Source organism: Schistocerca americana, chromosome X (genome assembly GCF_021461395.2).
Source record: "Schistocerca americana isolate TAMUIC-IGC-003095 chromosome X, iqSchAmer2.1, whole genome shotgun sequence".
NCBI classification, from domain to species: Eukaryota; Metazoa; Arthropoda; class Insecta; order Orthoptera; family Acrididae; genus Schistocerca; species Schistocerca americana.
In genome coordinates, this window is record NC_060130.1 from 433,658,825 (window position 1) to 433,686,573 (window position 27,749).

Consider the following 27,749-nt stretch of genomic DNA (forward strand, 5'->3'; position numbering starts at 1 on the left):
ATTGACAAAATTCATCTTTCAGGGAAAACGAAATATTTCTTTGTCAAAGTACACACTACTGCCACTGAGGTACTAAATATCTTACAACCAACTTAAAAAATGTGCGACGTTCAAGCTGCAGCAGTGCACGAAAGCTTTTTTCAAATATTGTAAAAACTATTTGAACTTAACAGCTGAGAGCAAAGCTATTGATCTGCTAATTGGCAGTAAGTCCGTTATGTCTACAAGTTATTCATAGCATGCCATCGTGATTCTGAACTTTGATACAGATACAGGAATACTTGTCCGTTAATTGTTTGCCTTTAAGTTACCAGTATGGTGTCATAATATATCTTGAGTTCAGTAAAATATTGTACTTCCTCAAATGCAGAAGCAATCTTCCAACATGATACTTTCAATAAACTAGAAGCAAAACTGCACTAAGACATTCTCTAAAGCTTTTTCTGTGAAAAGATAAGTATTTCCTTGGAAGCAATGGATATATTCATATTCTTACCAAAGTCATTCCAAATTACACTTCATTTTACTTTTCCACTTTTTTGATTCTTTCCTTCAAAGTAATTCATTGGATAAACATTGTTCTTGCTGTTTTATACAATCTGTTTGATGAAATCCAAACATAAAACACTGTAACAGCTTCCAAAATAGATATTTACAAATCAACAGTAAACTCTGAAAACATACATTAGGCATATTTAAATGTAAATGGATTAATATTACTACATTATTTTCAAATTTTCTTGCAAACTGCTTATGAGTGACAGCGTGTTTAGAAAAAATACGATTCACTCAGACAGAAACCCAAGAAAGTAAATGCTAACAACAGAGTTTAATGATGAGAACCATCCAACTGATAAATTTATCTTGCAATGTACTAGCACAAAATGTATGGCATGGAAAGAACAATTTCAAGGATGTTGTTCGTACATCAAGAAAAAGGCTATGAAAACATGAGATTATCCGGGGAGTTTCTGAACTGAAAATGAAACATGGGAAAATTTTTGAGTTACCAAAGATATTAAGAATTTGGGATGAAATACAATGGAAACAAAAAATTTATACTTTTGCAGCTTTCAAAAAAGAAATAGTACACTGATTCTCTGGAGATATTTGTGAATTTTAATGTGTGATGTTTGCAGATAGGCCTTACTAGCAAGGCCAACAGTTTCATCAGGGTTCCATTACTTTACATAGTAAGAATATACCAGTAGCTGACAGTTCTGATACTTGTACGAGTTGCTAACAAATCATCTGGTTGGATACAGTTAGAAGACTAAAGTGCTACTGAATTTGTGGGTTTGACTTATTATACAGTGAATCAGTAATTCTTTCTACTCCTCCATTTAAAAAGAATTTAACTAACAATTTCTTCCCAATTAATTGGAGATAGAAACAAGCTGAATACCTTCAAGAATTCTCTTCAGTTTCTTGGTGCCCTGATAAACTTCTGTTGATGTTATATATCATTTTGGAAGCTGTTGCATAAATAATTGAGTTTCTCAATTCATTTATGCCAACAGTTTTGCTGTCACAAGAGAAATATTTCCAAGTGTATGCATTTTACTTTTTTGTTCACAGTACCAACATATTACTCAACAGAAGCTTCTGCAATTAATTTTCCTTGCATTACCGAAGTGATTAATGCAGGATAACTGTGAGCATTGTCACATACCCATGTGACAGCTTATGTAAAACCTGAAGTATTGCTCATGTCTGGAAATATTTCTCTTATTAGTCACCAAAAAACCAGTTATTTACCTTAAAAGATTGCACAAAAGTCCACAATAATATCCTGATGGTGTAGCCCTGTCTCAACAGCTTAATGAGGCGCGCGGCTCGGAACAGCCTCAAGAATCCCACGTTGATGAATTTCTCCTGTGCATCACCATAGAGCAATTTCTGGACAAATTAAACTGTGTTACTAATTATATAAAATGAAACACGACATTGAAACCACACAAAGCCGCTTACACTTGCGTCTCAGTGATAGTGGAGTACTAACGAATTTACAGAATGATGATCTTTATTTCAATTTCATTAACTGATGCCATACTTCCCAATAACTACATGAACATAAATCACTATCATGTTATTCCAACTAGCTGTTGATTGATGCTTTATATTAATTTTAAAATTAAAAAATTAATTAAATTAATCTTTCAGTTGGAAAAAATGGCTCAACTATTTCAGCTTAATACACATCTGAGTTGTAGCTGCAGGGATAATATGCATCAAGTAATAAAATAGAAATGATCTTCTTGCTGCAGACTGGACAGACAGCAATTGTAAGCCACTTATGTGGAAGCCTACCAAGAACTACGAAATATCAGTAAAAAGGAAAGCGAAAGTGCTATGATAGAGATGATAGTGCCCAAGAACAGACTATTGGGAAGAAAATTGTAATGCAGGGCCCAAATATAAACTAAAATAAACAAAAGAGCAAAAACTGTTAAATGTTGCATGCAAGATTCTGCTACGTGAATTACATTTCGTCTTGACTTCTGTCCTCTACAGAGAAGGCTCAGACTAACGTGCTAGTATTTTTAATGGTAAATATTTGGAAAAAAAGTGGAGGAACTAAATAAACGTCACAGGCCCTGGTAGAGTAGCACTGAATATTATTATTTGATGGAAACATAACTGATCCCAATATACTTGTTTTACACATTGTGGGAAAAATGAAATTTTACTCTGCATATTTTTGCCTCTCTTGCAGTATAGTTATACTGCCCATTTATTGCATATTTAATACAAAAGATACGCAAGAAAACATTTCTTAAGACTAATTTTAGAACTGCAACAAGGAAAACATTACTTCTCATCCGAGAATATTGGAAATTTTTCTCAGGTTTTCAGTCCATTGGTTGAAACTCCTTCTAAAGCCTTCTAAACAGGGTAATATCATTATGCCAAGTAACCAAGTATATCTTAGAGCTTTTTATTCAAAGCCACTCAACACTAGACTAACTTAGCACTGAGTATAAAATTATACCCATCAAATAAATGATGCTGGTGTGTTTTTAAATACACAAAATTTTTTATCCCCATTTTTGTACAGAATACTAATGAAGAAAGGATCTTTATGTAATACACTCTAAGACAAGAAAAAATGGCAGAGCATGAAGGAATTATCCAAATGAGGGGTGATGTACGTCTACAGACAAACAAATGGTTATAGTTTCAGAAATAAATTGGAAGATTTATTCAAGACAAAGAGCTTCACAAATTGAGCAAGTCAGTAATGCATTGGTCTACTTCTGGCCCTTATGCAAGCAGTTAATTGGCTTGTCATTGAGTATTAGTTGTTGGATGTCCTCACGAATGATATCATGTCAAATTCTGTCTAACTGGCTTGTAGGCCGTGCCCATAACCCTCCTAACTTTCTCAACTGGGGAGAGATATGGTGAACTTGCTTTCCAGGGTAGGGTTTGACAAGCATAAAGACAAGCAATAGAAACTCTCACCACATGCAAACGGGCATTATCTTACTGAAATCTAAACCCAGGATGGTTTATCATGAAGGGCAATAAAACAGAGCATTATCCCAAAACTATCACTCGTGGTTGTCAGGTCATATGGTGGATGACCATCAGGGTGGTATCCCGCTGCTTTCCAAGGCATCTCCAGTTATATCTTCAGCCTAGAATCTCATGACTGGAATAGAATTGTCTTGAGCGATGAGTCCCATTTCAAACTGAGCCCTGATGACAAGCAAAGACATCTCTGGAGATGCCCTGGACAGTAGTCGAATACCAACCTGACTGTTGCCCGCCATATGGCCCGACAGCCAGGAGTGATAGTTTTGGGATAATGCTCTGGGGTGCCACTTCTTTTCATAAAAGGACCCCTTTAGATGTCATCCACAACACCCTCACAGCACAACAGTATGGCAACAATATTCCACGCCTCATTTTGTTGGTAAACCACCCTGTGTGTAAATTTCAGCAAGATATTGCCCGCCCGCACACAGCAAGTTTCTCCTGCTTGCCTTCATGCTTACTAAACCATATCTTGGCCAGCAAGCTCAACAGATCTCTCCCCAATTGAGAAAATTTGGAGAATTATGGACAGGGCCCACCAACCATCTTGGGATTTTGACAATCTAATGCACCAACTGGACAGAATTTGGCATGATATCGAGGGATGACAACCAACAACTCTATCAATTAATGCCAAGCCCGGTAACTGCTCGCATTAGGGTCAGAGTTGGACCAACACATTACTGACTTGCTGAGTTTGTTAAATTTTCTTATGAATAGATCATCCAATTTTTCTGGAATTGTAATCATTTGTTTGTCTGTACAAGTACACAAGATCTGCAGATTTCCATACAATTCAGATAATTATTTTGTGGTGTGTCTTTTTTTCCCCTCTAAAGTGTATATTTCACTGTCTTGCCGTACACTATCATTTCATTAAAAAAAAGAAAGTCACTAGTTTCCTATTTATATTATCATTAAACTGTACATTAGATCAAGACTATGGAATGGAAGAAGAAGAAAACTTTCAAAGAGTGAAAGAGGTAAATAACACATGCCATTAAATGAAAAGTAATGCTAACTACAAATCAAAATACAAAGTTCTTCATATCTCTGGAATGAAAGAAAGATACTACAGTTGCTACCACTGCACAGCAGGAACAGAACAATGAGTATCACTGAAGCAACTAATCAGGGTTCTTATATCAAAAGTAATAGGACAACATTTACAGTAATAATATCTCTGATGATGGGCAAAAAGTCTAGAAGATAAGAACAAACATAATAGGTTAGGCTGAGATCTAAACAAGGGAAGAAATATTTGGTTTCACAATGTACTGTGTTTCATTTTTTAAATACCCACAAAAACATTAAAAAATTTCACTCATATCTGAATTCCCATTCAGCAATTTAATTGCAGTGAGGAGACTCGTTGCAATGTTCTCTAAAACCAACACGAATAAATGACAGTTTTAAATATTTTAAAAAGATCAACAGCATTATCGTGAAAAATATTTTAGTACTCAATGCTAGAAAATGAATGCGAGATACAAAATACAATACAAGCGTAGAAAAAAATTATAAGGCTTCAGATAAAATACATTGCTCTGTTCAGCTGAATTTCACACTTTCTCAAAATTTTCATAAAATGCAAATAAAGCTTATTTCTGTGAAATTAATTTGTAAATGATAAAAAGTGTTATACATTCAATACTGAACAGCAAAGGAAACAGAAAATAGAAAAAAGAACACAAAGCTGAACTGAATTATGTGTCTGAAACACGCAAAGCAAAAGATGCAAATCAGCTTCTTATTGCAGAAGCAATAATAGTGAGGGCTGTGTAAATACTACTAGTAAGCACACTGGACAAAAAGTTAGTTACCCCAAAGGAACCTCTCTTTAATACCATTTAACACTGGCTGTAACATTGATAATGGCCTCAGTTCCACACAGGAGAAAGTCCACAAGTTTCTTCGGGTATGCCATATGCAGCTGAAGGCACTCATTGATAATTAGCTTCCATAGAGAAATAAAACTTGAGGATGTTCATTGTTACATTTCAACCACTGTTTTGAATAGCCCCAGACATTTTCTGTGGGACAATGATTGGATGATTAAGGAGGAAAGTCGAGGTGTGATAGGGTACCTCACTGTTAGTCAAACAAGCAACTGTTTGTGCTGCCTTATAGACATGGCTATTGTCATTTAGGAAGACAGGAATGACCACAACATACTCATAATTAAGAGGTAGAGGAAGGAGCAGCACCTGACCTTAGTGATTGGGACTATGTCATTAAACATAAACTATCACAGAACCACCTCTGGCCCGAACTAAACCCTCTGCATTCTATGGATTAAATGCCCCAGTGGGCTGTTGGTGCAACTGATGCCTTGCAACCTTTGAAAATATGATTTCTCAGACCACACTACATGCCTTCCAGTCAGCTACTGTCTAGTTTGTGTTATTTGGCCCAATGAAAATGTACAGCTTTATGTGATCCTGTAAGCAGTGAGTTTTTGTGAGGTACCCACCTCTGAATTTCTTTTACACGCAATGTTCACTCACAAAGTGACTGAGATCAACTTGATTCACTGTCTGTACCACTTCCTGTTGGCTTTAAAACCAACTGTCATAGACATCATGTGACACGTGTCTCAAGTTGCTGTCCTTGTCACTTGAGGTCTTTTACAACTAGTGTTCATATGTCATACCACATGACTGCAAGAGTTACATGATTCCTTGTAGATTCATTGGACAATTGACAATGGTACACCAACAAAGAATCCAACTTAAGTAACAGTAGGTCAAGCATTTGTCCAAACATGTTAGCTCCATTCTGCCATTCTAAGACATCTCCGCGTCACCCCATATTACTGCACTGATTTCATACAACTGTCTGGCATGTACACATCACATCACTGTCAAGATGACAGAGGGGGAGAGTTATATGACCACCTGGTACCAGTCCTACTCTGTGGACAGCACTCCAAAGTGAGCAATGCACTTTTTCAAGAGGGTGACTAATATTTTGTCCGGTGAGCTTATTAAAACATATTTTATAAATTGAGTGAAAAATATATTTTAAACAGGCTTAATTATAACAAAGCAAGTTATATGAATTGTTGATGAAAGTTACTTCTCTTTTAACAAATGTTTCATTATAAAAACACAGAACTTTTCTCTGTGATTGTCTTCAAGGTATTACAATGCCTTGTTTCAGGTATATGATATTTTAAAGAACCGTAATTCATTAACACTTTTAGATTCTCATGCTACATACAATTACTAATAGTTCATGTGTGTTTGACATCAAATGTTATAAATCTAACTATCAAATAGCTATTTCGTAGCATTCATCATGTGTGAGATGAATCAGTTCTTAGAGATAAAGAACAAATATTTAATAACATGATACTGGAAAATCGTAAGTGGAAAACAGACAATAGAATGAGTAGAGATACTCACGTACAATGTAGCAGAGGCAATGAACACAAATAAGAACTGGAACATGCTATTTCAGCTTATGAGCTTTCTCTCTTGCACACAACTACATGGTCCCAGTGTTGCAGCTTAGATGGAATGACAGAAACTTCAACTTCTATTATGTCCCAAAATGAGAAATATCATGCCTATATCCCCTCCCACCTCCCCCCAGAACTGTAAGTCCCATTCTATAATACTACTCACAAGGGAAACTTGTCACACATGCCCCTCAGATTTAGTGGTCAGAGGGCCCAGTGGACAGCCCGTCTAAAACTGAACACAGTTCAAGCATGCGAATAGGAATAAGGTGTACTGAACTGTGAAAAAAATAAAAAAGCAAAATAGATACAGTGCAATGGTCCATGGTCAGGAAGTGCAATACAGAGGACCCTGCCAGATCGATGGTGTGGTTAAGTGGTCACGATGTTAGACTACCAAGTGGACTAGCCATGTTCAAATCTCCCTTGTGCCATTTTTCTCTCCTTTTTTTTTTTTTTCTTTTTTTTTTTTTTTTTTTTTTTGTGTATTCAGATTTGTGTCTGTAATGATGTAATGTCCGTTCGCAACAGTGAGGTGTAAGGGAGGGACCTATAATGGCGGTTGATTGTGCACAACTATTCTATTAGCAGGCAAAAGGAAGTGGCTTTCAAATGGGAACTGCAATTGTTTGATGACAAGGTGACAAGTCAACTGAATCCTCCACTGGAAAACACGTCTGGTGTGTCATACATAGCATTAGCAACAGTACGTGTGTCATATGATATGAATCTCTTACTGACACACCTAATTTGTGATCCTGGTGAGTGACTGAGATATGCCTCCTAGTCTGATGTAGGTGTTCATATGAACGTGATTGTAATAACTCCCATGGAAATAATGAAAACATAATAGTTTGTCACATAAGCTGCAACAAATGAATGCAAGTTTCACAATCACAGTTTCTCTGTGCTCTGTCAAAACACGTTTTTAATGTTTTTTGAGTTGCATTCCATTTTGGAAGTTCTGACTTGAACTCCTTTGTTGCAACATAGTTCACACCCATTTATTTTGTTTTAATTCCTTGAGACATCTATATGGTATCTAGTCTGCTCTCACTACTCATCATGTTTACTTGCAACCGTAACATATTCTTACCACATGACTTACATTCTATAACCAATGTATAGTATGACTACTGCCAAGACTACAGAAAGAGAACAGACATTTCAGTGACTGAACAGACAGTTCATAATGTTGTGAAAAAAAAATAAATGGCACATGGGAGTTTCGAACCTGCTTTACTAACCACTAACCACAGCTCCACTGCTATTCAGTTTCCCTCATTATTGCACTTGTTAAGCTTGGACTCTTCACTGTTTTTCACTGTCCCCCCCCCCCCCCCTCCACCGTTCAGTACACCTTCTTCCTGTTTTCTTGTTTGATCTGTGTTCGGTTTTGGATGTGAGACAGGCAGTTCCCTTGTCAGCAAAATCAGTTCTAGTTTCATACCACATATTTCCTATTCTCTCTCGGAGGCAGGGTTACCTATGAATGAAGCCATGTCATATACTAAGTAAGTTGCAACTTCTGAATATCCACTTATGTGAGCTTAACCACCAAAGATCTGTACACATGAATGAAGGACCAACACCAAACTGTGACCAAGAGCTACACTGAGCAAGGCTATATGATTGCCAGTATGACCCAAATCCAAAAATGAACAGGGCTGAGTGAGTTCAGAGAGCAGACAGAATAATTAAAGAGACAAGGAGAAGCACACAAGATCTGTCATCTCATGCATGTCACTTGTTTGAAAGTTGTCACGTAACTGGTGGTTATGATTGCAGAAACTGGCATTAAACTGTGCAGATTTTCTCTGCTGTATGACATGTCATACACTGATTTCCACACAACCACATATGTTACAGCAAACCTGTATGCACCATTTTAAAGAACTTTTACAGTGGAGTCATCTGACAGGGTATTATAGGTAAACTCTGAAAGATCAAATGCATATTTCAAATTTATTAGTAAGTGCACAGTAAAATTTAACTAATGAATGCACCTTTTTACAGCTGTCAATCAGGTTTTCACTAAAAGATAACAATGAAAGGTATCAGATTAAGTATGTACAAACAATGACACTGCAATAATTTGCATGTAAAAAGTGTAAAAACTTCAAGTAATCATTTATTTATTAAATAAAATTGATACAAAATAATGTGCAACAGCATGTGAGAGTCATAAGCAAAATAACATCTCACAGAATGGGCATACAACTTACATTCTTAATTAGTGTTAAAGTTACTTTAGGATTCAAGAATATTCAGAAAACAGTGAAAGCTACATAAATTTTGAATATGTTACTGTAAATGTGAAATATTATTATCACACTCAGAAAATACAAGATGTGCCTCTTGGACCTTCACTGTCAAATATCATATAACATGTATAAATATAATAGAAAAAACTAAATTCCACCTGAACAGGCCATGAAGGCCCAATGGTACTGATTGGCCGTATGTCATCCTCAGCCCACAGGCATCACTGGATGTGGATACGGAGGGGTATGTGGTCAGCACGCCATTCTCCCAGCCATACAAATACAATAGAGGAAGCAAAAAATACGATATAAAGGTCATTTGACCCAAGGCGAAAAAACTTTTTGTAGCATTGTCAACAAGCATTTTCTCTAGCCAACTGGCACCACAGCTGCAGTCACATATCTACTAAGCATTTCAGGTAGATGATCTTTCCAGCACAGTAATTTAAAAAAGCACAAATTTTATGGTTAAACCAAATACATACTGTATCTCACAAATTTTAGCATCACAGAAGGCATATTTTTCAGTGCTCTGAAAAGAATCATTGTCAAACCACTACATTACAAAGGATCAAAGGAAGAAACATCTAACTACAGACCAATATCATCAATGGTCAAATTTAGTAAAGTCCTTGAGTCATTTATTCTGGCACAATTTAGTGTCATTTCCACTAGAAACAATTTTCTTGAAGAAACACCACATGGTACTTACAAAAGATTGCGACACCATAACAAGTGTCACAGAATTTTTGCACAAATTCTGTAATTAACTACACTGAAGCACCAAAGAAACGTATAGGCATGTGTATTCAAATACAGATATATGTAAACAGGCAAAATACAGCGCTGGATTCAGCAGCACCTACATAAGACAAGTACCTGGCGCAGTTGTTAAATTGGCTACTGCTGCTATAATGACAGGTTATCAAGATTTAAGTTAGTTTGAACGTCGTGTTATAATCAGCCCACGAGCGATGTGACACTGCATCAAGGTAGCGATGAATTGGGGATTTTCCCATACAACCAGTGTACCATGAATATCAGGAATCTGGCAAAACATCAAATCTCTGACATCGCTGCAGCTGGAAAAAGATCCTGCACAAACAGCACCAACGACGACTTACGAGAATCATTCAACGTGACAGAAGTGCAACCTTTCCACAAATTGCTGCAGATTTCAATGCTGGGCCATCAACAAGTGTCGGATTGTGAACCATTCAATGAAACATCATCGATATGGGCTTTCAGAGCCAAAGGCCAACTCATGTATTCTCGGTGAATGCACGACACAAAGCTTTATGCCTCGCCTGGGTCTGTCAATATCGACATTGGACTGTTGATGACTGGAAACACATTGCCTGGTCAGAAGAGTCTTGCTTCAAATTGTATCGAGCAGAGGATGTGTACGGTTATGGAGACAGCCTCATGAATCCGTGGATCCTGCAAGTTAGCAGGGGACTGTTCAAGCTGGAAGCTGGTGGAGGCTCTGCAGTGTTGTGGGGCATGTACAGTTGGAGTGATATAGGACCCCTGATACATCCACATATGTGACAGGTGACACATATGTAAGCATCTATCAGAACAGCGTGGAAAAACTCAACATTAGGTCTACGACTGAAACAGTAATGCAGGGTAAGCCACAGGGTTCAATACTAGGACCATTTATTTTTCTCATATATGCAAATGACATTATACAACATTCTAATTCCCAGATAATTACTTCCGCTGACAACACTTCTCTGCTCTTCTATGGTGGTGATTGGAAGGAGATAACACATTGTTCAGCACATGAAACATAAAACTGACTAAACATTTAAGTAACCAATGCCTAAAAACCAATAGTACAGAACCACAGTTACTGGATTTCAAAGCAGGCATTCCACAGAGTACAGAAAATATTTGCAAAATTTTGTACATAGACACTGAAGACTGCAAATTACTTGGCCTGCACTGAGATGGAAATCGTCAATGAGTAAACCATGGAAACTTTGTGCGTGGAAAAGCAAGCAATGCATTATACTTGCTAAGCCAGCTGTCCAAAATAGAATATAATAAATTGCTGAAAATGGTATACTATGAGACAGTTATTGTGCTGCTTGTGTCCACTTGAACAGAACACTGGTGCTATAAAAGCGAGCTGTTAAGCTGATACATAGTCTGAGGTACATGGAGACCTGTTGTGATCCTGTGTGTGTGTGTGTGTGTGTGTGTGTGTGTAAATTTTTAAAAGCAGTGAAAGAAGCTATGAAAGTAGATGCAGAGAGGTGCTCTGCATTGCGGTGTAGCTTGCTGTCCAGGTTTCGAGAGGGTGTGTTGCTTCCCCTACTTATACCTCCTGAGGAGATCACGAATGTAAAATTATAGAGATTCCAGCGCACTAGGAGGCTTTCCGGCAGTCGTTCTTCCCACGAACCATACACAACTGGAACAGGAAAGAAAGGTGATGACAGTGGCACGTAAAGTGCCCTCTGCCACACACCATTCGGTGGCTTGCAGAGTATAAATATAGATGTAGAATGAAGGAGTTGAAGGACAGAAATTGTAAGTCAGATGCACACATAAAAATTCGCAACTAAGTGTAGAAAGTGCGCTGTCCAGCCACATTAATGTTACCACCTGTCAAAAAGCCTGAATAACCATATTTTGCAGTGTGGACTGCTATGAGACACACAGGAAGAGTGTCAATGACATTCTGGAAAGCACTGCCAGGGAGGTGGAGCCATGCCGGCTCCAATGTCCTGGCCAACTTTGCTAGGTGTCTCGGCTGAGTATGCCTGGCTGAACAGCCCAATCAAGGCTGACCCACAGATTCTCAATTGGGTTTAAATCCAAGGAGTTTGGTGGTTGCAGGAGTAGGGTAGGCTCATCTTGGTGCTGTTTGAACCGTGCAGGTACACTGAGATATGTGTGACATGTTGCATTGTCTTGTTGGTAGTGCCATCATGCTGAGGAAAAACTAACTGCACATAGGGGTGGACATGGTCCCCAAGGATAGATGTATACTTCTGTTGATAAAATGTGCCTTCCAGAATGACTAGCTCATCCATGGAATAACATGAAAACATTCCTCAGAACATAATGCTCTCACCTCTGGCCTGGAATCTTTACTTTCATACGTTTCACATCTTATGTGTCAACGACCATCTATCCAAAGGAGCATAAACCACGATTCATCTACAGAGACTACTTGTTACCACTCAGTGGATGTCCAGTTGTGCTATTGGTGTGCAAATTGCAGCCTTTGTTGCCAATGAGCAGCAGTTGGCACAGGTGCATAAACCAGGCTCATACACAGCAACGTTCACAGAACAGTCATTGAGGAAACACTGTTGGTAGCCCCTCGGTTCACCTGGGCGGTCAGTTGCTCAACAGCTGCACATCTATTCGCCTGTCCATGTCTTCACAGCTGTCGTTCACCCCTGTCATCTGTGTCCTGTGGTGCACCACAGCTGTCTTGGCAGCGGTTTTGGATAGCATCATTTTGCCATGCACAGCATACTTTAACCATGAAAGCACGTGACCAGTTTACAAACATAGTCCTCCTAGAAATGCTTCCACCCTTGGCTTGAAAGACAATGATCTGGCTTGAAAGACAATAATCATGCACCTTAAGGATGTCAGATAAATAACTGTGTTTTCACATTACGACAATGACTGAACTGTTTTCCATGTTCCTCCCGGACACCATTTATATGGCTTTCACTGCTACTGCTGCCATATGCCATCTGTAGAGGCTATTGCACTTTGATGTTGAACATAAGCGGTGGCCACATTAATGTGAGTGGACCACGTATTACCTTACTACATAATCTTTAATTTCTCAAAACACTATATATTTATATAAAAGATATATAGTATCTTTGTAGTTAAAATTTTATTTGTATTAAACCTATGTACACAGCTATGATATGCAGTAACGTTGTGAACAAATAGTACATGTGCGTAAGTCATCATTTGATGACTACATGCAAAAAAAAAAAAAAAAAAAAAAAAAAAAAAAAAAAAAAGATAAATAATGAGAAATAATGTGGCACTGACAGAAGATACATTTGATGATTAAGACATTTTCATTAATATGGTGATAGTAAAAGGAAATTTTCTGTCTGCCACCATATTTATTTTCTGAATTTGTCGTAAATGGTCACATTGTAGCATAGAAAAAGGTGGCCACTGTCACACGTACAAATGTTCATATTTTCCTCAGATCTGTTTATATGAAAATCTTAATGTATGCCACTGTACAAGGAATCTCTCTCTCTCTCATTGATCTGTAGATCACTAAAGCACATCATAAGCCAGAATAGCACCCTGAACACTTAGCAGACATAATTATTTGATACAGTGGTTGGAATAGTCTACAACAAGAGCTCAGATTATCTGGAAGATGAAGAATTAGTGTCAGTTGTTTTGCTCCTCCTGTTATGATATTTTGGGCAAGTTCTTTCAATTCAGTAGTACGTAAAGTAGTGGGAAGTGAAAATACAAGGGAGATATAAAGTCTTACTTTCAACCACAGAGGGCAAAAACATTCACAGGCATTTACTGTTGGTGTGTTTAGCATATGATGAAGTCAAATTGGCTAGCTAAGTTAGAAAATACAGGTACAGACTCTGAACTGGTGTCAGGAGTGATGTCAGTAGTTGTACTATTCTGCATAGGTGTTTACATCTTATTCAATGGAAAATGTGTGGTACATTGAAAAAGATCGTGAAATCAGTTCTTTCCAACATTTTAAACAATAAGAAATATGTCACTGGAAGGATTCTAGAGCAGTGGTTCCCACACTTCTTTGGTTCCCTAGGCCCTTAACATGTCAGAATTTACTGACAGTGCCTGAAGTAAAAACATTGGTTTATCTAATGCAGTTGAAAAGCTCAGCTGACACAGATACATTAGTTTAGAAATATAATAATAAATCTTTTAAAATTATGAATGACTGAGTACATTTATCATTAATATAATACATGGGTGCCTGAGTTGCTTGTTCTCTTCACAACTCCTTAAATCTCAGAATCTAAATGTATACAGCTAACCTTATTTCCTGTTAATTTTGTGATGATATTTGTACTTTATTATAGTGACTGAAAAAACCAGCATCACACTAATAGGATGTTGCTAATGGAAGTAATGTTCACTAGTAGCTTTACTACTAAGCAGTAGATTTTCGTCTTTTACTGATATGCAACAATCATGAGGTTCCATAATGCCAAATTTTGGCTTTGGCACTGTGATAAACCACTCAATAAGTTTTCTTTTGTAAATAAGTACTGTCAGGTAGAGCTTTGGCTCTAAAGTGGTCTTGAATACATATAAATTTTTGGATCTTTTTTTTTTCCAAACAATGGAAAATCCAAGATGGAATGATGGCAATCTTATGAAAAGGATAGATTTCTACTCACCATGTAGTGGAGATGTTGAGTCGCTGACAGGCACAACAAGCTTTCAGCCAAAAGGCCTTCCTCTGAAGTAGAGAACACACACAAACGTTCACACGAATACAACTCACACACACCATTGTCTCCTGCTGCTGTTTTTTACATGCTGTGTTAAGTGATCTTCAGAAGCAGAATGTAAATTCCAAGATAAATTAACTTCACTGGTGACTACAAATTGGTAGAACAAGGGAAAATAATCATCCATACTACCCTGAATCTCCATTATTTATCATTTTTTCCTCTTCTCTCCATTTTTCAAAAAACTTAAATCTGCAACACTAATATGCAAATGAGGGGGGAAAAAAACCTTCTATAAATTTTTTCAGCATGCTCGTGCCTTTCCTTCTTGAAGAGAAATGTGCATTTTTTTTGTCATGGTTGAAACATATGAAGCAATACATTGCTTCATAACTGTCAGTATGAGTAGCAGTAATAAAACAAAGATATGTATTCAGCTCACATATTTTCACACAAATTTTTGAACAAGCCTACTTGCACTGGCTGAGTTTTTACATAATTTTCTGTAATCAACAAACATTTTAAGATTACATACAGTGGAGTATTTAACTACTCCGATTTGAGCGCTTCTTTGTGAACATTGACATGATTCCAAAGTGAATCTGGAGTTTTGTTTCAAACAATGGTCTGCAATCATCCATAACAGTTGGACAGTGAATAACCCATGTCAGTACAAACATAAACGCACTTTATCCTTTCACAGTTATTTTCAAACATAAATGTATTCAGTATACTGAAATGGTCCTGAGGTGGTTTTTTTTTTAACTTGTAGTAATACTTTTACAATAGAGATGCCCTCCACAATGGAAATATCTAAGAACCATATGTGACAAATCCAGTATGCACCTCTATAAATGTCCTTGGGCTCATCAAGCTGCAACCTAAATTCATTTCCTTTAGTTATTCAATTAATTCTGCATTAAGACTGTATGGAAACTGATGGTAATATTATACAAACACAAATTTGAAAGTAGTTTCCACACTGACTCTTAAATTGTGATATTCTTTAAATGTGGATTAACTGGTAGATTTAACTGATAGTTGTTCTGTAGTGATAGGGAGCATTTTATACTTTGTAACTATACATGCAAACTTGTATGATGCTAGTAAAGCATTATTTGTTACTGACAAACACTTAGAAAAAGTACCTTTTGTTGTATTAATTCATTTAACTTTCTAGAATGGAAGTTGGGAGGGTTACCAACAAAGTTTGAAAAATTTGTTTTTAAGTTGTGTTTTGAGTTACTTACAAGAATACATACTGCTGCCAATCCTTTTAGTCACCTATACATTGTGGCCTTTCTACAGTATTTTCATTTGATGATCTCAAGCCAAATTACATTAATTGATGTCATATTTATAATATTTTAGCTTGGTTTGTGGTACAGTCTATCCAACTTCAAGAATGATCTTAATCTGCACACTAATACACTTCAGAGCAACAATTGAGGTGGCTGAGAGGGGACGGCCAGCTCTCCAACTCCTATTGTTGCATCCTTCTTCAGTAACTGGCAATTAGAAAGCTTTTCCCTCAGATGAGAACTGTTAATACAAGTTTTCATCACAGTAGTATCACAGCAAAACTTAGATTACCAAACACTAATCTATCACTGACATAATTTATGTGGCAGCAGTGCACCTGATATATACAGCTGTCACCAGCACACCTCACTCCTGTTGAACAAAGGAGCTGTAGCTGCTACTTTGCTATGGCATTGATTGATTGGCAAAGGTGGCACTCCAGGATAGAAACCTTTGTCAATACACTACATACAGAGGACAGTGCTCACATTTCTTTTTATCTTACTTCCTACATCAAATTCTTCAGCCAACAAACCAGTGCTTAGGTGAAGTTAACAGAGGAATGCAACCAACATTTTCAGTACATACATATGTAGACCAACAGTTGCAGTGGACATTACATAAGGAGTACTAAGTCACCAGGACTCAGTAAGGTGGCAGAAGACTTAGAAGCTCTGTCTAGAGACTGAATGAAAGAGGATCAGATAGTGATAGTTTGAGGATATGGGCTGGGAATAGTCTTGGTGGGGATTGGCATATGGTATAAGTGGTAATTTGGACAGAATTGCTATTCCAACTCAGAAAATTAATGTTCACTTTGTACAACTGTTTTAGCATTAAATCAACCTGTATCGACAGTGTTATGAGGTGAGTTACTATAGGACTTCGGGTGGTACTGATGAGTGCTGACAAGATACATGTTTCAGCGATACGTTGAGTTATACTAGAAATAGTCTACACCTGAATAGCATTGGAAAGGGATGGTTGGTTCAGCTTTTAAGTGAAAGTATACATCAAATTCCTGTGATAATATGTAGAAGGGCTAGGCCTTTTTAAGGATGAAGTCAGATCAGAGGTATACCTGTATGAGGGAGGTTCCTTGTTAGTTCAATAAGTGGGAAGTGCAGATCAGAATGCTCAGTAAGCTTATTTTCCCAAACTATGAGAGGAATTTGTGATACAATAGATGAACTTCTAATACATCTGAATTTTAACTTCTGTGTATCTCAAAGCATCATTTATGTAAAGCTTGTTTTGGAGGATACATGTTAAGCGATTTCTATGCAGGGAGTTCATTCCGGATGGGAAGAGTGTCTGTTTATATAATTTGGTGTTTTATTCAAAGGAGTTGTCATATCAAAAGACTGTAAAGTCCTAATATTTGAAGGATGTGCAGGGGAGTTTGAATTTTCAAAGAAAAACCTATTCACTCTCTACAGAGTGCACAGATATTTATACTGAAAGGAATCAACCCAGAGTCATGCTATTGAGTGTAGTAACTGTTGCCACATAATCCACAGGCAGTGTCCACCAAAATGTATTTATAAATATTTTAAATTTTTACACTGTATGATGTCATCCATTTCATAGCCATTGAAAAATGTCTGAAATGTGAATGTTGTCAACATTCTGGTACTTATTTCGTGCAAGCTATAGGACAGCACACAAGATTTCCAAATAATCTATTACAATTAGAAACTTCCTGGCAGATTAAAACTGTGTGCCAGACTGAGACTCAAACTCGGGTCCTTTGCCTTTTGCGGGCAAGTGCTCTACCAGCTGACCTACCCAAGCACGACTCACGCCCTGTCCTCACAGTTTCACATCTGCCAGTATATCGTCTCCTACCTTCCAAATGTCTCAGAAGCTCTCCTGCAAACCTTGCAAAACTAGCACTCCTGGAAGAAAGGATAGCATTGTATGTACTGCAGATTAGATGATGGTTTCACCACCTGAGGAATTCATTTTTATAGGGTATAATTTATGACACCATCATGGTGGAAATGAAGACATTCTGAAGAAACTCTTTGTGCTCTACTAGGTTCCTCCTGTATGTTTGGACGCATCATGTAGGCAGGGCCAAGGAAAAAAGTGGATTGTGAGATCCTAAAAATAGTCCTATTGGCTTTCCTTTTGTCGATACCAATGAAATTCTCCAACAGACAGAAGTAATCTGCTCAAGAAAAGTATATGTGAGTCAGAAGCAACAACTGCATCACTGATGAAATAGACTCTTTGAAAGAAAAATGACATGAGACAACCTGTGTGACAACTGAAGTCTGTTTAAGTCAATATCAGTCATAGATGTTATAGGTAATACCACCATCACATTGACTCTGACCAAAATTGATAGACACATTCAGAACGGCACTAAAATATTATCTATTTGGTTCACAAAAACCTATGCAAAAGTAATGAACATGATGCTAAGTGAGAGAGAGTTTTGCTTCTTTCTATCAATAATGAGCCCATCATTCTAATACTTAGACTAAGGGAGAGGGTGGAATAATATTGTTTGCTATACAAGTACAACCACTGTGAGAACATTAGAAATCGCCTCTAGCATCAAAGCACAGAAAAGAAAAAAGTTTGCATGTTCTACCCAGCTGTAAGTCCCGAGAGGGAAAGTTTTCATTATTTTATGCCTGTTTTCCACTGTTTTTGCGAAACACAAGTACATGAAAATATTTAGCTGCAGATTAATTTGTGGCTCTTTCAGCATTACTGGACACATGATCAGTTTATTTACTAAATAAAACTATAAAATGTGTCCCAGCTAGTGCCTTGAACTGCAGATACAGTACACAGTAAAACTATCCTACGTGACACCAGGGCAGGTACAGAAAGCTGGCTGAAGCCAGAGATAAATTCTGCCGAAATTTTTACAAAGGCACAGACGGTGTTTAGAAAGAATAGATTGCATGCAACCGGTGGTGGCATGTTTGTCGCTGTTAGTAGTAGTTTATCCTTTAGTGAAGTAGAAGTGGATAGTTCCTGTGAATTATTATGGGTGGAGGTTACACTCAACAACTGAGCTAGGTTAATAATTGGCTCCTTTTACCAACTGAGAGAAAATCTGGAATACATTTCACAAAAATTTTCTCAGCATGTTATAGTCTTAGGTGGAGATTTCAATTTACCAGATATAGACTGGGGCACTCAGATGTTTAGGACGGGTGGTAGGGACAGAGTATCGAGTGACATTATACTGAGTGCACTATCCGAAAATTACCTCGAGCAATTAAACAGAGAACCGACTCGTGGAGATAACATCTTGGACCTACTGATAACAAACAGACCCGATTTTTTCGACTCTGTAAGCGCAGAACAGGGAATCAGTGATCATAAGGCCGTTGCAGCATCCCTGAATATGGAAGTAAATAGGAATATAAAAAAAAGGGAGGAAGGTTTATCTGTTTAGCAATTAGCAAGAGTAATAGGAGGCAGATTTCAGACTACCTATCAGAGCAAAACGAAAATTTCTGTTCCAACACTGACAACGTTGAGTGTTTATGGAAAAAGTTCAAGGCAATCGTAAAATGCGTTTTAGACAAGTACGTACCGAGTAAAAATGTGAGGGACGGGAAAAACCCACCGTGGTTCAACAACAAAATTAGGAAACTACTACGAAAGCAAAGAGAGCTTCACTGCAAATTTAAACGCAGCCAAAACCTTCCAGACAAGCAGACGCTTAACGATGTCAAAGTTAGCGTAAGGAGGGCTATGCATGAAGCGTTCATTGAATTCGAAAGTAAAATTCTACGTACTGACTTGACAGAAAATCCTAGGAAGTTCTGGTCTTTCAGTAAGTGTATCGAAACAGCATATCCAGACAATCTGGGATGATAATTTCATTGAAACAGAGGATGAAACGTGTGAAGCTGAAATACTAAACACCTTTTTCCAAAGCTGTTTCACAGAGGAAGACTGCACTGCAGTTCCTTCTCTAAATCCTCGCACAAACAAAAAAATGGCTGACATCAAAATAAGTGTCCAAGGAATAGAAAAGCAACTGGAATCACTCAACAGAGGAAAGTCCACTGGACCTGGCGGGATACCAATTCGATTCTACACAGAGTACACGAAAGAACTTGCCCCCCTTCTAACGGCCGTGTACCGCAAGTCTCTAGAGGAACGGAAGGTTCCAAATGATTGGAAAAGAGCACAGGTAGTCCCAGTCTTCAAGAAGGGTCGTCGAGCAGTTGTGCAAAACTATAGACCTATATCTCTCACGTTGATCTGTTGTAGAATTTTAGAACATGTTTTTTGCTCACATATCATGTCGTTTCTGGAAACCCAGAATCTAATCTGTAGGAATCAACATGGATTCCGGTAACAGAGATCATGTGAGACCCAACTCACTTTATTTGTTCATGAGACCCAGAAAATATTAGATACAGGCTCCCAGGTAGATGCTATTTTCCTTGACTTCCGGAAGGCATTTAATACAGTTCTGCACTGTCGTGTGATAAACAAAGTAAGAGCCTACGGAATATCAGACCAGCTGTGTGGCTGGATTGAAGAGTTTTTAGCAAACAGAACACAGCATGGTGTTCTCAATGGAGAGACGTCTACAGACATTAAAGTAACCTCTGGCGTGCCACAGGGGAGTGTTATGGTACCATTGCTTTTCACAATATATATAAATGACCTAGTAGATAGTGTCGGAAGCTCCATGTGGCTTTTCACGGATGATGCTGTAGTATACAGAGAAGTTGCAGCATTAGAACATTGTAGCAAAATGCAGGAAGATCTGCAGCGGATAGGCACTGGGTGCAGGGAGTGGAAACTGACCCTTAACATAGACAAATAAAACATATTACGAATACATAGAAAGAAGGATCCTTTATTGTATGATTATATGATAGCTGAACAAACACTGGTAGCAGTTACTTCTGTAAAATATGTGGGAGTATGCGTGCGGAATGATTTGAAGCAGAATGATCATATAAAATTAATTGTTGGTAAGGCGGGTACCAGGTTGAGATTCATTGGGAGAGGTCTTAAAAAATGTAGTCCATCAACAAAGGAGGTGGCTTACAAAACACTCGTTCGATCTATACTTGAGTATTGCTCATCAGTGTGGCATCCATACCAGGTCGGGTTGACAGAAGAGATAGAGAAGATCCAAAGAAGAGCGGCGTGTTTTCTCACAGGGTTATTTGGTAAGCGTGATAGCGTTACGGAGATGTTTAGCAAACTCCAGTGGCAGACTCTGCAAGAGAGGTGCTCTGCATCGTGGTGTAGCTTGCTGTCCAGGTTTCGAGAGGGTGCGTTTCTGGATGAGGAATCAAATTTCTTGCTTCCCCCTACTTATACCTCCCGAGGAGATCACGAATGTAAAATTAGAGAGATTCGAGCGGGCACGGAGGCTTTCCGGCAGTCGTTCTTCCCACGAACCATACACAACTGGAACCAGAAAGGGAGGTAATGACAGTGGCATGTAAAGTGCCCTCCACCACACACCGTTGGGTGGCTTGCGGAGTATAAATGTAGATGTAGATGGAGCTCACTTTCACTCATATGATCCAGTTTCCCATTTACAAGATTAAAAAGACTGAGTACAGATTCCTGTGACAGACGAAATCTAGTTATAAATTCTTAGTCAATGTTTCCTTTCAAATAATTGAGCCTACATCTCACTTTATTATCTCTTTTCACTCTGAAGAATAGTTCTGAAAAATCTCATCATTACTGTCCAATTCTGTAGCAAATTCCGACTATTCGTCAAATATATTGTCTAGACAACCTCTGTAATGAAGCATGAAATCACAGGATAGCTTGTCCCAAGTTTATGCTACAGATGGGTGTTATTCCACAGAGGCACAAGAAATTTCCCATACTATTTCAAGACTAGAGATTAACAGGTAGTTATCCCACGATTATACAGCATTTGATAGTATGGACCATGCAATACTTTTGCACAAGATGGAACATTAAGGGATCAGGGAGAAAGGAAAATGTTATCCTCCAATGTCAATAAAAAGAAGAGAGATTTCAGTCTGAGGCATCATGCAAGGTTGCACGGTGCCACATGGCTCTGTTCCGAGTGTGCTTTTCTTTGTATTTATATCAACACTCGATTACTAAATACGAAAACCAATTCAAAACAACTTCTCTTTGCAAATGACATAAGTGTTATTATGAGTGACATGGAATGTAATGTGAATGATCTAGCTAATAAGGTAGTTGGTAACAACATCATGTGGCTTTCAGGTCACAGATTAACGCATTGTATACAATTTCTGACACAAAACTCTTGTAAAAGCACTTTTTTTTTTTTTTTTTTGAGCCAAGGTGGTATAACAGTTATTGAAGTCAATCATTATAAATTCTTAAGTCTGAGGATAAATGGAAAGCTTTCAGACATTCAAGAGCTTGTGCAAAAACTAAATGCTCCTATCTTCACTACCAATAATCACTGCTGTACCTGACACTGAAAAACTGAGGTTTGTTAACTTTGTTTACTTTCATTGTATTATTTCCTTTAGTGTCTGTACACTTGCCAAGAATTTTCTTAGCCTAGAAAAGGATGGTCAGGCAGATTTGTGACGTCGATTTTTTAAATTTGCATAGGCCTACTTTCAGGTGTCTCGGAATTCTAACATTCCAGTCCCTGTACATATATTCCATTGTGGGAGTTATTGTTGACATTACTGATTCATTCAGAAGGAACTCCAACATTCATTCACAGAACACTACACAGAAAAATGATTTACACTTGGATAACACTTCCTTAAGCACTATACAGAAAGGTGTGCACTATTCAGCAGGTTTCATTTTCTGCCATCCAGCAGAACTGTTGTTAGATTGCATCTTCCATAAGCTTCCAGTAGAATTAAAAACAAAGAATGATAAACCCCCAGTCTTGAAAAGTAACCTGAGAGGTTTTGTTGTGGCATACTCTTTCCGTTATGTACAAGAGTTCCTCACAGTAGTTGAGAACTTTGCTTAGTAATGTGTTATTTTTTCATGCAGTCTCTCACATTTTATTGTTTTTTATAGATCTCTGATTTATTTCCTTTGTAATTCTTCTAATCTACATTTTATAAACTATGTAGAGACTTGGCTTACATGGTCACACATAATCCCACATAACCTGACAAATGAACAAAATAAGATGACTGAAGGATGCAACAGACATGGTGAATCTCTTGTAAGTACATCTACCACAGTGTAGTGTTCAGTTACTGAAATATGGAGGAGGACACATGATGGTACGCAGAGTATAATGCACAACCAATTCCTGACAACTTCTTCCAATTTTCATCATGATGGTATTTTGCTTCATAGCGGGAAGGACCAAACCATTTGGCTTACGAAACTGGGAGAGTCTAAAATCAAATGCCAAATGTAAAACCAAGCAGAATCTGTCTTTAAAGACCTCACATGATGGTTTAATGCAAGAACAGACTGCCCCAAAATGCCCATAGAAATGTTTGCTTTATTACAAAACAGAGAGAACAAAACGACCACAGATATGAACTACAACATGAGGAAAAACCATCATGGGAAAAAAAAGAGAGAGAGAAGAAGATCTGTTGTCAAGTCATTAATGGTAAAAGAGTATGTATATACAGTACCTTGCACTAATAAACAAACAGAAAATTAACAACAGCTATTCTGTGTATAAAAGGAGAACATAATTTACTGTATAATTCAGAATAATGACAAGACATGTGGAACTCTAGGTTTCCCCCATAGGCAAAACATCTAATCATTATACATGAATAGTCAAAAAAGCCTTCAAAGGCACTTAATTATAGCCATTTTATTCATCTAATGTATATTTCTCAATTGTTAGACACATACACATAAAAAGAGAAAGAAAATGAAAGATTTAGAGTTCTACCTCCTCCAGAAACCTCAGCCCATTATTGGAACTCAACTCTATTCTTATAGACAAACCATGGCTCTTTAACCGTGTTTGGTTCTTTAAAATATCATAGAATTGTAGCCGTTCATCATTAATGATTTATAAGGAAGCAGAAAAGTCATGCTTTCTAGTAGATTGTCAGACTTTTGCCCTTTTATCACTGCTGTTATTACAGTATGTGTAAAATACATGTAAAAGTTTCTTAAATTGTACTATGTATATAACATTTTGAAGTGTGGATGCTTTGTTATAAATAAACCTTCAAATCCTCTATTTTTTCTAAAATTAGTAGAAAGGTAGTCATTTTAATACTCACCCCAAATTCAATAACTAAAACATCTACAATGCTGCCAATAACAGTGATGAAGTCAAATGTATTCCAAGGATCTTTGAAGAAATTCTGTAACCAACGCATACATAAGAAGTTTATTTCATATATTTAATTACAAGACTATGCCTAAACCAGTTAGTATCATGCTGATAAAGAAATGAGACTGAATGATGGACAGTGCTAAATGTACTGACATTTCAAAAATTTCTTAAATCTGCTCATCAGTATTTAAATAAGTCAACAGATGACAGTATCATTTTCCAGTTTTGTCTCTGTTAAAAATATTGTGCTACACAGAAAAGACATTTATTTATTCCTTCACATTCTGTTTCTGCATCCAAAAATTTGAGAAAATATATAAATGTTTCTGATGCCCATCACTCAGTCAATATTCCTTGTGATCAGAATAAGAAGAGCCTCGAGGCTTGACATAAATTAACATTTGTTTCTTGCTCATAACAATGCAGATTAGTGCTAGAGCAACCATTACAAACCAGAATCGAAAACTGCTACTACTCATAGGAATGTATGAAACACTCAAGAGTATATCACTAGCTATCCAAATTGTATGGAATGAATAATACCACAATATGATACTGCAGATAAGTCATTGGTTACTCAAACTGTATTTTCGATACATTACAAAAAATATAAACCACAAAAAATATAGTGAATTAAATTAATCGACATACATGACCAGTTTTTTTTTTATATTCTCCTGTCACTGAGGACATGAAGACTTCAGTTTAAAAGTGAAATTAACATTTTTAACATCATTTTGGTACATAAAACTGTATGAATTAAGATAAAATTTTTTTTTATCAGCACTCATTCCATATACACAATATGAAGTTTCTGCTGCTGACACTTTTACCCACAATAAAAATAAAACTAGCAGCTACTGATGCACTCCAATGAAATTATTTAGAAAATCTGATAAATTGAAAGACTTGTTCTATAATATTTTCATAGAGAGATAAAAAATATTTGGTGAGTTAAAATCAAATCATGAAACTATAAAAATAGTGACAATTTCAATCAGGCAGCAAATATAAGTAATTGATGTACCTAGTCACAATATTTAAGCATGCCCTCAAAACTTAACAGTGATAAAATTAAAACAAGCTACATTTTAAACAGTATATATGGGTAGGAAACTAAGAGAATAGGAACCGCATTACAGCCGCGTATGTGGAAATATTCATAATCTGCCCAATAAACTATTCAAAGAATTATAGGGCCACTTTTTGAAACCCTATCAGTGTGACCATTGCACTGCAGAAGAGTGAAATTTGCCTCAAAGGTGCTTACAACCTTCCTCTGTAATAATGTAAAAAGCATGGGACCCTGCGTTGTCACTTCATGGCTCAACGCTGCTTCAAACAGCAAGGTGTCAACATATCCTAAAAAAGGCCAGAGCTCATCTGTTCATGTGAGATGTAAGGTGGGTTGCATGGCACCAAATTTCACCCCAATTATGCCCCAATGCCACCATGGATGTGTCACATGATGGGAAGGTTGTCACCCCCATCCCCCTCACCCTCATCTCACCCATTCTATTTATGTTTCTGCGATGGAAGTCAGAAACCAATTCCCAGTGTTTAAATCACACCGTTTTCATTGGGTGACTGAGGAAAACCATTTCAGACACACCACTGCTTGGCATGGACACAGACAGATCTCATGAGGTGGCATTCAGGGCGCCACCAAAACCATTCCTTTGACACTGCAGACACCCCCGCCCCCCTTTCCCGAAGGATTTAATCCTCCTCTATGAACATCATGGTGCTGCAGCTCCATTGAACTTGTTACATTGACATATGCATGAAAATAAAATGGCAAAGGGTCCAAGGGCCCCCTAAAACCCACATTTTGGCAACACTCTCGGTGCCACCTGCACACATTTGTTGAGCACTTTAAAAAAGCATCAATTTGTACCTTCTAATAATGTGTTTGGGACACTGACAGTCATGGTTTATGAATTTTCATATTTTGACTACAACTCTTAAGTGACTTCCTTGTTCCTTGCAGACTGGAATGTCTGCCGCTGCTGATAAACCTGCATGATGTGATGTGGCAATATAAACATGGCCAGTTGTTTCACAGACTGACACTTGTTTGATATGCTTGAAAGAAATCATCCCCTTCTGCACTTCAACATATTAACTATGTAGCTCATACTTTACATGGTGAACATAACAGGCATTGCAAATGTGTCATCTTCATGGACAGTCTGAAGAATAATCTACATTCTGTAACCAGTTGAGCATCATGCTGCACCATGTTCTATGCCACCTGCTGACACATGAAGTTACTATACGCTTTGATACACTAGAGTACAACTTCGGTGTAAACTTATTTGAAGAAAGTAATGATGTTGAACTGGTCTCGTATCATTCACATATTGCTGAACATAGGGTTACTGGAGTATGAAAGGACTCTAATTTGCTAATGATGCAATCTAAACATTCTTCAGTGAATTCTTACCATAAGTGACTTTGCAGGCAAGAGGATTTGAAAAATTACTGCAAAAAATATTAATAAAACTAACAAACTGCAGCGATGGATTACCGACTGGAATTTGAGGAAAAAAGGTCTTATGAGCAAGTGTCTGCCACGGTAGATGGTGCTGATGAATGAAAGCTCTTCTGACCACATGCCATGTGTTCCTTGTGTGTTACAGGCTGGATGATTAATGCACTGTACTGGTCAAGATGGTGTTTGTGTATGGCCAGGCAGATGGAAACAGTTGAGAGGCAACACAGCTATATCAAAGCACAGCTATGCCAAAACAAGTACCCTAAAAAAGCAACCATATCACACAACATTTCTAGCCCTTTCTGGGCGTTTGTGTGATTATGGGTCCTTTCAGAGAGACAAACATGGAGGGAGGCAGTGGACTGAGCGTACGTCAGATTTGGAGGACCAGGTTCTGCATGATATTGAAATGAAACCTAATACATGCTCCAGGCAAGTGCCTCGCCAACATGGTGTAAACCAAAGTGCAATTATGTGTATCCAATGATAACCACTAATCTCCCTGTCACCTGCAATGAGTGCAGGGCTTATCAGCGGTGGATATTCCACTATGGGAAGGATTTTGTTGATGGTTTTTGCACCAGACCATCACAATTATTGGATTTCTGTCATCAGCAACTGATGATGCAACGTGTGAACACATGCATTGCATCCCATGGAGACCACTGTGAACATCTGTTCTGATGTGGACGTGATGCAGCTCTGTACTGTGTTCCAGGACAATTTGTTGCCTTTGCACGCACACTGTCCATTTCCAGACACATGTTCATAGGACCCTTTTTTCCTCCATTTCCAGTCACGAGTCCATCCCTGCAGTTTATCAGTTTTATTAATGTACACCATGTATAAATTAAAAACAAATATGAATCAATACAGTCACAATGAAGATCTCTTTTCACACCCTCAATATGGCTATTTAAGCCACATACTATCCCATTTTGTTTGTTTTAGTAATTGTTAAGTCGGAAAGAACAGTGTGCGC

The 27,749-nt window shown here is 37.6% G+C and overlaps 1 protein-coding gene across 1 annotated transcript in view; it reads right to left on the reverse strand.

The window, feature by feature from the left end:
* The window catches only part of LOC124554740 (voltage-dependent calcium channel type A subunit alpha-1-like), a 339,549-nt gene that overhangs the window by 268,673 nt on the left and 43,127 nt on the right, over positions 1 to 27,749 (reverse strand). Inside the window, exons 2-3 of the mRNA XM_047128387.1 lie at positions 24,215 to 24,298; positions 1,759 to 1,875 (exon numbers count right to left, since the gene is read on the reverse strand). Coding sequence (XP_046984343.1) covers positions 1,759 to 1,875; positions 24,215 to 24,298 — 201 coding nt within the window. The remainder of the gene's footprint in view (positions 1 to 1,758; positions 1,876 to 24,214; positions 24,299 to 27,749) is intronic.